Raw genomic sequence first — 15,073 nt, 5'->3', positions numbered from 1 at the left:
GTCTAACCGTGAAGTTCATGTCCGGGGGGGGTGTCCTGCGTCCTGGCGGACAGCTGTTCCAGTTCATTCCTCTCTTCGCGGATTGGCCAGTCGTCGCCGACTCGTTTTGTTGGCTCTGTCAGACGTATGGACTCCAGGCCGTGGACGTCTTCGAGTCTGCGTGGTCTAGGAGTCACCCATTTTATGTGGCGCCCTTTCCCACCTGCGAGGCATTCACGGTGAATGCTTTTCGGCAGGACTGGTCGAGGTGGGGGTACCTGTTCCTCTTCTCCCGGTCCAGCTGTTGCTTCGGGTTCTGGCTCGGTTGCAGCCCATTCCCACGAGAGCATTCCTTATGGTTCTTTGGTGGCCGGCCCAGCCTTATTTTCAAACGCTGCTTGATAGGTGTCTGAACCCGGGGCGTTTTCCCGCGGCTCCGCCTCTTTTGGCAGGTCGAATCGGTCCTGTACGTGACTGGTTCGGCCTTCTCCTCGGCTCTTCGCATCTGGTATTTTGACGCGGGTATCACCATCTCTGTGGTGTTCGGGTGGCTTTGTTGACAGTGTCCCACCTGCGAGCTTCGTCTTGGTGACAGTATGACGTTTCGTACACTTTCTCATGTTGTTTCACCTCCGGCCTGCTCATGCGTCGCCTGAGCCGTCCTGGTCCTTCATCGGGGTACCTTCTTATCTTCTCAGTTTTGGTAGCCCTTTCGGTTCAGGTTTCTGCTCTTTGGTACTGGTGGAAGATTTGTACTTGTGTAGCCTTTCTCCGTCCTGGCGACGGTCGAGACGGCTGCTTTCCGGAGGGGTTCTTGGGTTATTGATGCTTGATTGGTTTGGCCGGGGGTGCCTCCTGTGTTGTCCGGTTGTGCTTTTTGCCGTTGCCTGAGTACCATGTCTGGGGATGCGCTGTGGTTGATCCGGTTTCCCTTGTTCCCTGTTTTCAGGGCTTGGGTCTCCCAGGTCGTCCGCACAGTTTTTCATTCTTCCCGCCTGCGGTCTGTCTTTGCGCCCGTGCTGTTCAGATGTTTGCAGCTTTTGCTGCTGTGTTGGAGACATCTAGGGCTCATTTTGGGCGTAGGGATTTGAGGGTCGCACAGGTTCTTGGCCACCCATTCTTTATGCACGTCTGCTCCTGTGCGTTCTTGTTGCCTTGGGTCGCAGGTTGCGACCTGTTGTCTCGGCTTTGCGTTGCAGAGTTTGTGGCGGCCGCCTCCTTTGTTAGCCCTTTTTTTTCCTTCTCTTTGGGTATGAAGCTCACAGAAAAACCAGCGTTGAATGTAATGAAACGCCATTTTCTGGGTGAGCCCCGGAGGTCCGGGGCTACCCCCTCCCCCTCTTGGGGCGGGGAGGGCTGCGCGGACGATCGGCGCGGCAGTAAAGTGTGATGTTTGCTTGTTTCCTTGTGATTGTAGGGAGTTTTTACCTCTCTTCGGTTTTTTGTTTTAGTTTTTTATCATGTGGGGTTTGTTTTGTTATGTCTACCTATCTAGGTGCCTAACCCCGGTTGATGGCAGATAAGGAAAACCCCAACCACAAAGGGGTTTTCTAGGGCCATTGCTCCCTAAAACCTCTCTGAAGGGGCCAGGTTCTGGCGCTGGTCCCTGGTAGGTCTGAACTAATTAGCTAATGTCCCGGTCTAATATAACATACATTATCCCAATAACCTCCAAGGAGCCTCCGGGGCTCACCCAGAAAATGGAGTTTCATTACATTCAACGCTGGTTGTTTGAGATGGCGTGAGCTCCCAGTGACCCAGGTGAGGTGGGATGACGGGCAGTGGTGTAGGGGGGAGACCGGTGGTATTGTCTAGACGTCTGGAAAGTAGTTGTTGTTGTTATTGTTGTGGCTGGAATTTCTTGAATATATATACGTGATATGATAGAATAGGTGATGATGGAGCAGGCCGGATATCTTCCTAGAGATTTTACTGTGACACACGCCATGGGTCCCAAGAAAGTCAGTGGTAAGGTTCAACCTATGAAAATAGTTGTGAGTAGAGGCAGTAGAGAATGTCTCTTCTTCATTAAGAAAATGTGTGAAGTATGGGAAGAACTGCAAAGTTTTGTTGAAAAACCTCACCCAGATAAAGCTATAGCAGGCCATTGCATTGACCTTTAAATGACAATGTGATGTCTTACTACAGACAAGTGTTAAAATGTAGGGAAAAACAAGTGTCTTTAGACAGATTCTTAGTAAGACAAGCAAGCAGTGAGCCACAAGCAGGTCCTAGTGGTATGCAGGCAAAACGTGCCAGAGAGTGTACCCCAGAAAAGTCATCACTGCCTGATGTTATAATGGAAGGGGACTTCCCTTCCCAAACACTAACACCTCTCCTCCTCCCCTCTCATAACCAACTTCCGTATGTCATCAAGAGTCCTCCATAAAGGTAAGATAAACACATGTACTGTATTGTACTGAGAGAAGAAAATTGTATTCAGTATAAAATGTATTTATTAGTTAATATTTTGGAGAGTGAGAAACGGATTAATTCAATTCCCTTTGTTTCTTATGGGGAAAATTCGCTTCGACTTGTGATATTTTGACTTACGATACGTCTCTGGGAACGGATTACCATCGTAAATCGAGGCCTCACTGTATTCAACGCTGGTTTTTTTGTCAGAAAAAATTTCAGTTTTCATCAATGTTAGATGCCTTCCTGTCACTCCTTCAGTATGTTCCAGTTTCCAGAACAATCTCTTATGTGGAACTCTGTCGAAAGCCTTTTTTAGGTCCAGTTAAATGCAGTTCCGTCAACCCGACCATCTCTTTCCTATAAAATCTCTGTGGCTCTATCATAGAAACTGAGTAAATTCATTACACAGGATCTTCCAGGTCAAAAACAATATTGTCTGTCTGTTATTATATCATTTTTCTCCAGGTGTTCTATCCATCTAGTTTTAATTATTTTGCCAATATTTAAACTATTATACTTGTCAGTGATTCAGGTCTGTAATTAAGGGGATCATCCCTGCTACCACTTTTGTAGATTGGAACTATGTTGGCTTTTTCTCTACATATCTGTTAGAACTCCTATACACAAGGATGCCTGAAAAATCAATTGAAGTGGAATGCTGAGCTGAGGTGCACATTCTCTCAGAACCCATGATGAAACTCCCATCTGGGCCGTGTGTCTCGTAGGACTTGTGCATTTCTGAAGGCTAAGTTTCATAAGAGCACAATCTACTGAAAGCTCCAAAGGTCATTTATTACAGTTAATGCTTTATTTTGTTTTGTTTTACAGGTGGCAAGTGCAGTATGCTTCCTGTTGTCCCCTGGAGCATCATTCATTACTGGTGAAACTCTCAAGATTGATGGAGGTGGTAGTCTTTACTCTAATCTCATGTGGAATATTCCAGGTCAGCTCATGACATATTTAATAGAAAATAATATCCAAGTTATGTGTAGAATTTTACTGTACACTTCTTGAAAATTATATGTAGCTACATATATTATAGTAAAAATGCTTTTCATCAGGGTTGCTCTGAGGGTCAACATCAGCACTATTAAGTACAAATACCTTTCTGAACTATTCTATCCAGTGGCGTCTTTAGACAAAGTCTTGCTAGACCCATGGACAGGATCATGCATCTAGGAAAATATTGGAGAATACTTACACTCCAGACTGACCTTTAGAAGGCTCATTCAAGTAAACTGAAAATACTTCCAAGTACATTTCACATTACTGAGAATGCTAAGATGTGCTCTCACTAATCACTAGTTGGCCTGCCCACCTTCAGTCTCAGACCACCACCAGGTGGAAGCACTTAAATATAACACTTCCCTGATTCTCTGCAACTCCCATTCGTTACTTGGGGGAGCCCCTTCGGCTCCCCCAAGCTCCCCCCCCTCCCCCAAAGCTAACCAGGCTGATATGAATGTATTAGACCCTGGCATCAGTCAATGCACATGGGGTTCTAGGCCTACTGGGGACCACGAGCCAAAACCTGGCCTCTTCAGAGGCACAAGGAGCAATGGATATGGAAACCCCTGTGTGGTTTAACCCTTAAATGGCACATAGCTATATACCATTTGACACCCACAGATGCATACAAAAAAAATATATATATTTTTTCTTCCTAACCTGTTAATTTGTGTTCGCTGATCACGGGAAAAATAATAAAAAAAATCGTAAGTGGCATATATTGCCCGCTATAGGGCGGGAAATTCTGGCAAAATATATGTGCTGGCTCAGCATTCGTCCCAGGCGGTCTGTTGATCGCCAGCTGTCAGGCCGGAGTTGCCACAAAGAGATAATTACCTAATTATTTCAATGTCTGATTGATTTTTCGTAGTTTTTTTTGCTGTAATATTATTCAATAGTGTGTAGTATGATATATTTATATAATAAAATGAGTGAATCATCGCTGTACTCAAAAATATGGTGTGCATATTGTTGATTCAATTATGTTCATCAAACAGTGAACAAATACTTTGTCGGTTATTACACTATAAGCACAGGTTATATATAAGTATCTGCATGTATTGCTCACCATAATGAACCACTAAGTTGCTATTATGAGTCAAAAAGTAACGAGGAGTGACCGCCGTGTACCAGCCAGCCACTCGCGCCCTCCCTCAAGTCACCTGACTCACCCACATTCTCCTCCCACAATACTGTTTTTGCTTTCATTCACTATATACAGACGCTATATATAAGTATCTACATTCGTGTTCACCATAACGAACCACTAAGTTGCTATTATGAGTCAAAAAGTAACGAGGAGTGACCGCCGTGTACCAGCCAGCCACTCATGCCCTCCCTCAAGTCACCTGACTCAACCACATTCTCCTCCCACAATATTGTTTTTGCTTTTATTCACTATATACAGACGTTATATATAAGTATCTACATTCGTGTTCACCATATCGAACCACTAAGTTGGTATGCTGAGTGGCAGTGGCAGCCCGCCACTGGCTGCCACTCTCTCCCTCCCTCTCCTCACCTGACTTGCCACCATTCTCCACCCACCATACTGTTTTTGCTTTTATATACAGACGTTATATATAAGTATTTACATGTTTTGTTCACCATAACTGTACATCTAAGCTTGTATGGTGAGTAAAGGCACAATGATGTAGGACCTCACACAGTCAGCTGATGGCTGCCGCCCTCAAGGCCAGACGCACTAATATTTCTCCTCCAACAATATTGTTTGTGGTGTTATTACACTATATACACACATTATATATAAATATCTACCTGTTTTATTCACCATACTTGTACAAGTAAACTGGTATGGTGCCCAAAGACCTCGTGGTCATCAGTAAACAACATGGTAAGTCCTGCAGATGACGCTCCTCCCTCACCAAAATGGCAGCTCCCAACTTACTCCTCTTGCTGTTTATACCTTCTATATACACGTTATATATAAGTATCTACATTTGTGTTCACCATAGCGAACCACAAAGCTGGTATGGTGAGTGCAGTCAATAAAAGGTGGCCACACACAGTCAGAAGATAACGCCACCGGGCACCGAGGCAAGCGGCGCCTGAAACCAAGGCTGGGCCGGTCACCAAGGAGCCAGAAGGAAAACTCTTCCCTGGTAAGTCTCCAAGCGAGCCAGGACATGTAGCAACAGCTGAATTGGGGGAAAAGAAGTACAGGTAACCCCTCCTCGCCCAGTCCTGCCTGAAGGCGTCGACCCCCGACGGCTTTGCAGTCGGGGAAGGGCGCCATGTATACGAAGAGACGCCTCAACCACAATGACGTGAAGAGATCCACGTCCGGAGTCCTGAACATCTGGCAAACCCAACTGAAGGAGTCAGCGTCGACCGACCATTCTGTGGAAAGGGGAAGGAAACGAGACAGGCCGTCTGCCAGAACGTTGGACACCCCAGGATGTGAACCGCCAGGAGAGCCAAACCTTGAGAACTCAGCAGACAAGTCACCCAAAGCGACCAGCCCCAAAGAGCCAAGGAATGCATCGAACCCCCTCGGTTCAGGCAATGAACCACCAGGGAGCAGTCCGAATGGAGCCGGATCATCGATCCGCGAGCAACTCGAACCCTCCGGAGTGACATCCACACTGCCGAGAACTCCCTGATCGTGCTGTGAGCCTGATGGAAGGACAGACCCCACCGCCCCTGGCGAGCACTGCGAGCACTAGTGAGCACTGGTCACAAAACCCCAGCCAAGAGACAACACGTCTGTGTACACATCAAGTGAGGGCTTAGGTAGGCGCCAAGGCATTGAACCCCAAAAAACCTGAAGAGGAAGCCGGCGACGCAGCAACCGATGCAAAGCCCTCTGGAGGCCGAACCCAACGATCGTGAGAGAGGCGGAAGGGCCGTCCTCGAAGGAACCAGAACAGCCAAAGAAACCACACCCGACCCGGCGGATAGACCATCATGGCAAAGTTCAGGCTCCCGCACAAACTCTCGAGCAACTGACACGTGACCTGCAAGCCCCTCAGAAACAGACGAAGGCGAGAACGCAGACGGAGCAGAGCCGCAGGAGGAAGAGACAAGGAAGCGGTACGAGTGTCCCAAACCAGACCCCAGCCAAGATCGAACCTGAGAGGGAACCAGATGGGACATCCTCCAGTTCACCAAGAACCCAAACCCGGCGAGCTGGGAAAGAACCAAATCCCTGGCGAGTAGACACGCAGACTGGTTGGGAGCCCAAACCAGCCAGTTGTCAAGGTAAGCCAGAACCTGAACACCTATCAGACAAAGACAGGCCACCACGACCCGAGTAAGGAGTCTGAAAACGTGATGCGCCAGATGCAACCCAAAGGGAAGAACGAATGCGGTAACCCTGAGCCCCACAACAAAACCGACCCAGTCCCTGAACCTCGGATGAACCGGGACGGGCTAATACATATCCTTGAGGTCCAGGGACACCATCCAAGCTCCCGGCTCCAACAGAAGACGGACCTGGGACAAAGTAGTCATCCTGAAGGAGGGGCAATAAACCCACAGGTTCAAATGGGACAAGTCCAGAATGAACCGAAGGTCCATGCAGTCCCGTTTCGGGACTAGAAACAGGTGGGAAACCCACCTGAGGGACAAGGTCGTTTCGACCACGCCCAAGCGAACCCACTCCAAGATGACCTGACAGAGCGCAGGAGAAGAGGCCTGCCCCATCAGCCCCAAACCCCCTGAGGGAGGAGGGGCCACCCAACCCCAACACTGGCTGCACAAAACGACCCGAAAGATCCACGAATCGTGGGACCAGCCTCACGGCTGGGTGGACAGCGCTTCGGGTTCGTAGTCCTGAGGTTCCAGGTTTGATCCCCGGTGGAGGCGAAGACAAATGGGCAAAATGTTTTTTTCACTCTGATGCCCCTGTTACCTAGCAGTAACTAGGTACCTGGGAGTTAGATGGCTCCTACGGGCTGCTTCCTGGGTATGTGTAATAAAAAGGAGGCCTGGTCGAGAACCGGGCCGCAGGGATGCTAAGCCCCGAAATCATCTCAAGATAACCTCAAGATAACCAGGCGCAAGCAAACAGGGCGAGCCTACTTCCCATCGCCCCGTCAATGGGACGAACTGTGAAAGGGCCAATGCACCTTCTGAGAACCTGAGTGGCGAACAGGGTGATCCCCGCGCCGACCAGAAACAGACGGAACCAAAGGCTGCGCCTGCCCCGAATCTGGCACCACTGGCCTACCATGACGAACAGAACCCCGAGCCCTGGCACGACCCTTCTGGGAAAGCACCCCCACGAGCCCTCAGGAGCACCAACAAGTCGAACATAGGTCGACAACTAACCAAAGCCGCGTGCAGGTACTGCACCACCGCAGACTCCACAAACAGCAAAGGACAAAAAGGCGAAGACAATTGAAGAGCCAGCGCCCCAAGCAGATTCCAAGGAAGAAGCAAGCACCGCCTGCAGACTTGCGAGGCGAGAAGCACAGAACTGCGAAACCGCATCATGCAGGAGTGGCGTGAAGAGCTTTAACAAAGCAGACGATGCCTGCACCATAAAGGGCAGCACCCCAGACCCGGCAGTAGCCCCTAGCTCCCCCACATCCAACTCAAGCCCATCCGAGGACTGCTCAAGGGGGGAAAAGGACCGCAGGGCTGAAGCAAGCAGGCCACGAGTACCCAAATCCTCCGCAACCAAGGCAGCCAAAAGGGAAGGTGAAGCTGCACAACACCAACATCCCGTGGAAGGGCAGGGACGAACAAACAAGCATTGAGGTGCTTTAAGTCGCCCCCCAGGAAAACCTGAAATGCCGTCCGAGTCTCCAGCCAGTCAAGAGTGCGGGACTGACAGAACGTGTGCCAAGCTTCTACTGAAAAAAAGGGACAGTCTATCAACCAGGAGGACTCCGGAACTTCATAATGAACCCAGTACGGACAGGACGAACTGTACACAAAGGAACGCAGATCCATCATGAAAGCATAATCCGGGTCGTGCAGGAGGTAAGCTACAAGGGCTTCCCACCTTAGAAGACGAAATACGGGAAGCCGAAAACCTCCGGAAAGACAGAACCGAGGAACCCGCGGGATCACGGAACCGAACCTGGGGATGGGTAGACACCAAATCCAATTCATACACAGAGGGAGTGAAAGAGAACCCCCTCTCCTTGTAACACTAAGCCCCTCTCTGCGGGCAGAAAATCCCAGGTGGGGTCCAATGGGGCCCAAGGCCCCCCCAAGTCAACCCCTCCCCAGCCCCAGGAACCTCCCCCTTAGGACCAGTGGCCGAGCCGGCCTCCAAACCCCCACTTCTAAAGAAAGAGCGGGCGCCGCCAAAAAAGCAGGAACGAAGGGGGCCCACTGGTTAGACCCAGAAGCTCTGGCTGAAGGACCAGGCTCAAATGCCTCCGCCACAACTCGAGAAGGGGACACCCCCGAGACCGCCCGAGTCTCAACACCAACTTGACCCTGCCCCAACTCCAAAACCTCAGACGCTTCGAAGCCAGAAGAAAGGGAGGGGGGAATCGAATGAACAACAGGGGGAAGGACTAGGAGGGGCGGCACCGAGTGCAGTTCTGGCACTCGGTGCCGTTCCACAAGCCAGAATGGATTAAATTTGTTAACCGAGGTTCCTCTGTTTAGTAGCTTCAGGGAGCCACAAGAGGCTCATCCCCCCCCCCCCTCTCCCTATCAGAAAAGTAAATTAAAGAAATTATTTTTTAAATACAGTACTGTACTGGGTTTTTAATTTTTATTCTTAATTTTATTGTATAAATAAAGTACTAATGTAGTGTATGTTATCTTTTTTTTTAAGTTTTTATTCTTTCTTATTTTTGTTTCTTTATGTGCCACCTAATATGTTCTTTATTTTTATATTTTTATACAGAGCATGACAAATTACCTGCATATGCTTGGACCTACAAACCCCTTGAGGAAGATGATGCCACTCCACCAAATGCAAAGTTATAATATTTGTATATACTGTAATGAATGTAGAATAGAAAATGTAGAATAGAACCAGTGAAGAGCAGAGGTGCCATAGGCACAATCAGAGAACACTGTATAAACATCAGAGGTCCGCGGTTGTTCAACGTCCTCCCAGCAAGCATAAGAAATATTGCCGGAACAACCGTGGACATTTTCAAGAGGAAACTGGATTTATTCCTCCAAGGAGTGCCGGACCAACTGGGCTGTGGTGGGTATGTGGGCCTGTTGGCCGCTCCAAGCAACAGCCTGGTGGACCAAACTCTCAAAAGTCAAGCCTGGCCTCGGGCCGGGCTTGGGGAGTAGAAGAACTCCCAGAACCCCATCAACCAGGTAATCAACCAGGTATACTGTACTGTGTAACAGTTGGATATTGATATCTCCTGATAGTTAATAACAGGTCAGTTTTCTACAGAAATGGTATTACTGTACCCATTTTTTCAATTGCCATTTTCTGTGGGGGAGCTCCTTCGGCTCCCTGGAGTTATAGGACTTATATACGCTATATTAGTCTGGGGCTTCAGTCAATGGAGTCCTGCCTACTGAGAACCAGAGCCGGAACCTGGACCCCCCTCAGAGAGGCACAGAGAACAATGGCTTAAGGAGACCCCCTCTTCCCCTTGTATTTGGGGGTATTCCTTGTCTAGCATCGACCGGGGTTAGGCACCCAGAAAGGTAGGCATCTCAAAACAAACCCCACATGGTAAGAAATTGAAAAAAAAAAAAAAAAAAAAAAAAAAAGACCGAACAGAGAATCAGAACGCCCCAAAGGAAAACAAGGGAAACAAAGCATCCGTCACTCACTCCCACCATGCTGCTTGTCCACGCAGCCCTCCTCTTCCCGGGAGGGGGATGGGGGAGCCCCTGACCTACACATCGGCTACTCACACCTCAGTTTGTGGCTGAAGTGCTCTGGGACGGAGGTTTACTCTGGCCACAGATTCTGCTGTTTGTAGCATGTTGGCCAGAGGTACTGTAACATAGTGTACTGAGGGCTGCATGCTGAGGAAGTGTTGTTGCTGGTTTGGGGCGCAAGGTGCTGCACAACATGCCTACCGACGAGGCAGTTGTGTTTCCTGTTCCTCCTGTTGTGGTTGTGCTTTTCTGGAGTTTTTTCTTTTCTTTTTGTTTATTGCTTGGAGGAGGTCTGCCTGGTTTGACTATTAGTCCCAGTAAGGTATTTTGGTGGCCCTCCTCTAAGCCCCCGTGCTTGTACACCTCTCAGGGGTTCAGTTATAGCCTTATTCCCTCTGGTTGACATACAAGAGCTCAACTGGCTTTGCAGCACTGTTGCCTGGGCTCCCTGTAGGCTGATCCCCTTAAGGGCCCCCCTGGAAAACCCCGTCGGGGATTGCCCGACCAATGGATGCATCTTCCAAGTCCCATCTCCCCTTGTGCAAGGTTGAAGGTTGTTCGTTACCCTTGGCTACCTTGAGGCTACCTTGAGGTGCTTCCGGGGCTTAGTGTCCCCGCGGCCCGGTCGTCGACCAGGCCTCCTGGTTGCTGGACTGATCAACCAGGCTGTTAGACGCGGCTGCTCGCAGCCTGACGTATGAGTCACAGCCTGGTTGATCAGGTATCCTTTGGAGGTGCTTATCCAGTTCTCTCTTGAACACTGTGAGGGGTTTGCCAGTTATGCCCCTTATGTGTAGTGGAAGCGTGTTGAACAGTCTCGGGCCTCTGATGTTGATAGAGTTCTCTCTCAGAGTACCAGTTGCACCTCTGCTTTTCAACGGGGGTATTCTGCACATCCTGCCATGTCTTCTGGTCTCATGTGGTGTTATTTCTGTGTGCAGGTTTGGGACCAGCCCCTCAATTATTTTCCCCGTGTAAATTATTATGTATCTCTCCCGCCTGCGCTCAAGGGAGTACAGATTTAGGCTCTTTAGTCGGTCCCAGTAATTTAGATGTTTTACTGAGTGGATTCTAGCAGTAAAGGATCTCTGCACGCTCTCTAGGTCAGCAATTTCTCCAGCTTTGAAAGGGGCTGTCATTGTGCAGCAGTACTCCACTCTAGAGAGCACAAGCGTTTTGAAAAGTATCATCATCGGTATAGCATCTCTAGTGTGAAAAGTTCTTGTTATCCAACCTGTCATTTTTCTTGCAGTTGTGACGGCTACTTTATTGTGTTCTTTAAAGGTAAGGTCTTCCGACATAAGTACACCCAGATCCTTTACATTGCCTTTTCGTTCTATGTTATGATTTGCCTGAGTTTTGTACGTGGTTTCTGTTTTTATATTTTCAATTTTTCCGTAGCGCATGACTGGAACTTATCCTCGTTAAACACCATATTATTTTCTGTAGCCCATAGAAAGACCTGATCTACATCTGATTGGAGGTTTGCTGTGTCCTCTATGTTGCCAACTCTCATGATAATCCTAGTGTCATCTGCAAAGCACCCTTGTTTCAAGGTGGCGGTCAACTTTCTTGCCTTGTCATGCTGCCTGTTGGGTCGGTGACTCCTACGACCCGGAGTCTTGTGAAACGTGTTCCCAGCTCGTACTCCAATTTACCTGTTCTTCTTCGGAAATTCTTAGGTGCCAGGCGGCGTCTGTGTTGCATTGTTGGTTTTGGTTGTTGCAATGAGCTAGGTTGGTTGCCTGCAGGCCACGTTTTGGTTGGGTCAGACTTGGGGGCCTTGGTCACTTTGGTATTGGTTCAGTGTGCACCCCTTGGTCCTTCCCCTGCCATTGTGGTTCCTCTACCTTACCCCCCTTCGCCCTCTGCTGCCAGCTTCCTACTGTCTGAGGGTTTCTGAGTCAAGGCGGGGTTTAGTTGGGGACGAGACTCGGGCGGCTCCAGGGGCTGCCCCATTAATTGCAGGGATGGAGGCCTTTGAGCCTGCTCCTCCCCTGAGGATTCTGGGCCTTACCAGCAGGCTCCTTTTTGTTGCCTTTCCCTTGGACTCTGCCTTTCTTCAAGGGTGGTGGGCGTGGAGGGCGGCTCTGCCCCAGGGCCTCTGTCAGGGGGTTCTGGGGGCAGTGGGGGGAGTCCACTCACTGTTCTGGGGCTGTTTGCCTCTGCTTGGGCCTTGTGCCATCTGGGCAGGGGGAGGGGGTTTTGTCCTTCCTTCCTTCCTGCTTTGTTTTCCCCCCATTTGCTGATGTGATTTCCATTTTTCGTCGGATGATTCTCCTTTTGTTTTGGTGGCAATTTTGCTTTTCGGTGGGCGCTTCCCCTCCTGGCCACCAGGGCAGCATTTGCGGTTTGTTTATATGTGACTGCTGGGCATGTGAGCTCGCTGTTTGTAGGCATTTTTTCGCCTCTGCTATCCCCCCTTTGCCGTTTCTCTGTTTTGTTCTTTCTATAGGTGATTCCTGCCCTGTTTGTTCCTCTGGGAACATTTTTTTTTTTTTCACCCGGTCTTGTGTTTTCTGTGTTTGGGTTCTGGGCCCTTGGTTTTGGGCCAGGTGTGTGTGCCCTGTGTGCTCCTCTGGCTCCCACACATACAGCCCTCGATTTTCTATCCATTTTCTGGCAATTTTCGCCAGGGGTTTGGTCAGGGACATATGTCTGGCCTTTTCTTTCTATGGTGTGTTTTCCGCCATTCATTTCCGGGGTATTTGAGTTCTTCGGTTGCATTCCAGAGGGTTTTTCTCCCTCTCAAGTTTTCCCTGTGGAGGTTCTGGAGCCCCCCTTGGTGTTTTCCTCCTGTGCGACCCGGAATTTGCCCCTCTTGACTCGGCCTCTTTTGCGTTCAGGTCCTCATCCCCATTTTGAGTGTGTTAAGGGGTTCCTGGTCTTGTAAGTCTTCCTTGCTTGCAGACTACTATTCCTCTTGGGGCTTTGGTGGTCGTGCCAGGGCTCCAGCTTATGCTCGTCTAGGTGGGCCTTTGCTGCCTGCTTTTGTAGCAATTCCTTGTCTGGGGCCCTCTTTGCTTGGTCGGCGTAGTGCTCGCTCTGCTTACTTGTCGACTTCCCGGAGGGGGGGGTGCCGGCCCCTTCGCAAGTCACCCTGTTGATGGGGGTGAGGCTGGCTCAGTTTGCCCACGTTTGGTCCCAAGATTTGTGGGGGTTTTCTGTCGTGTCTTCCGGCCTGTGGGTGACATTAGGTGACTCCTCCTCTCGGAGGCTCGGGGCTGGCGTAGTGGGCTTCTGTCCCTGTGCCCCGTCGGGTCATCTTCGAGTGAGTGGCCCTGGGCATGGTCAGAACGACCTCATCCCTCAGGTGGGTTTCCCGCTTGTTCCCGTGCCGTCGTGGGATTGTGCTGATCTTTGGTTCTTCTGGACTGGTCCCATCTGGTCTACGGTCAGTGCTAGATTCCTTGCCCTTCCTTTCAGATGACCTCTCTGTCCCAGATCCGGCTTCTGTTGGAGCCGGGTTGTTGGTGTCTCTGGCCCTCTGGGACACATATTGGCACGTCCCGTTTCGTCTTGGGTTCAGGGACTGGTTCGGTTTCATGGTGGGGCACCGTGCATCTTGTTTTTATTGCCTTCCTTTTGGCCTACCTCGACAACTGGTTGGTGTGGGACAAGCAGACAAGCAGCCAGTCTGCTTGTCTGCTCGCCAGCGGGGTGGTTCTTTCCCAGCTCACCAGGTTTGGGGTCATGGTGACCTGGGAGAAGTCCCCTCAGGTTCCATTCCGGGTTCGAACCTGCCTGGGCCTCGTGTGGATCTAGTGGACCGCTTCCGTGTCTCTCGCTCCTAAGGTGTAGCTATGGGTTCATTTTTTATGCTCAGCCTCCGAACTGAGGTATGAGTAACCGGCTTGTAGGTCCGGGGCTCAACTCCCGGGGAGAGGAGGGCTGCGCAGACAAGAGGCACGGCGGCTGTGAGTGTTGATTAGTTGTTTGCGTGTTTCCTTTGCATTCCTTTGGGAGTTCTGTTTCTTTGTTCTTTTTTTTTTTAAATTTCCTACCATGTGGGGTTTTGAGATGCCTACCTTTCTGGGTACCTAACCCCAGTCGATTACTCTCTGTGCCTCTCTCGAGGGGTCCAGGTTCTGGCTCTGGTCCCCGGTAGGCAGAACTCCATTAATTGAAGCCCCAGACTAATATATTATGTAATATAGTGCAATATAATATAACAGTTCTATAGCTCCAGGGAGCCTCCAGGGCTCACCCAGAAAATGGCATTTCATTACAATCAACGCTGGGTTTTTTGTGTTGTATTGAGTGCCAATGGTCTCGCTGTTATGCCAATAATAAAATTTCTGTCAATCAGTCACTTGGTTCTGCTTGTTGATATATACTGTACTAAACTTGAGTGTTTGGACTGAAATTATCATCATTGCATAATACCCATGTAAATATGAATAAAATCTACATTAAACCTCCATACTAAAGTTTGTAGATACCTTAAGTGCTTCTGGGTGTGGAGATCAGTTGTATTAAATATTGTAGAGTATATGGCATTGGAACTTGCAATGTTATGCCTCCTCAAGAGTTTCAGCCTGTGGTGAGGGAGCTCATGTATCACTCCCTTTGGCTGATGGGGAATTTCCTCATCACCATCTTCTGCTCCTCACCAGGCATTGTACGTGCAAAATGAAACAAAAGTTGGGGTCCTATGAAAATCATCGAATCCCCTTGTTAGAGGGATCGCCAATGAAGGCTTGCCCATGGGGGTAGGTTGGGGAGAGGAGAGGGGTTATTGCACTGGTGTGACAGAATGTGCAATGCAGTAAGAATCCCCTGTAAAAAAAGGGGGGTGAGCACCGCTAGGGATGAAGCCGTCTTTTCTGCATGGCCAGTGTTCAGCCTCTCTTTCCTCCCTGGTAGGTAGCATTCCTTGACT

General features: G+C 49.5%; 1 protein-coding gene across 2 annotated transcripts in view; it reads left to right on the top strand.

Moving 5' to 3' along the window:
- Positions 1 to 14,621, top strand: part of LOC123754045 (peroxisomal trans-2-enoyl-CoA reductase) — a 51,104-nt gene extending 36,483 nt beyond the window's left edge. For both annotated transcript variants that reach the window (XM_069337278.1, XM_069337782.1), the window contains 2 exons: positions 3,226 to 3,340; positions 9,239 to 14,621. In XM_069337278.1, coding sequence (XP_069193379.1) covers positions 3,226 to 3,340; positions 9,239 to 9,321 — 198 coding nt within the window. In that variant the 3' untranslated portion in view covers positions 9,322 to 14,621. The remainder of the gene's footprint in view (positions 1 to 3,225; positions 3,341 to 9,238) is intronic.
- Positions 14,622 to 15,073: the final 452 nt, after the last annotated feature.

This window comes from Procambarus clarkii, chromosome 1 (assembly GCF_040958095.1).
Source record: "Procambarus clarkii isolate CNS0578487 chromosome 1, FALCON_Pclarkii_2.0, whole genome shotgun sequence".
Lineage (NCBI taxonomy): Eukaryota > Metazoa > Arthropoda > Malacostraca > Decapoda > Cambaridae > Procambarus > Procambarus clarkii.
The sequence above is the reverse complement of the archived record's forward strand: the minus strand, read 5'-3'. Positions and strand labels throughout refer to the sequence as shown.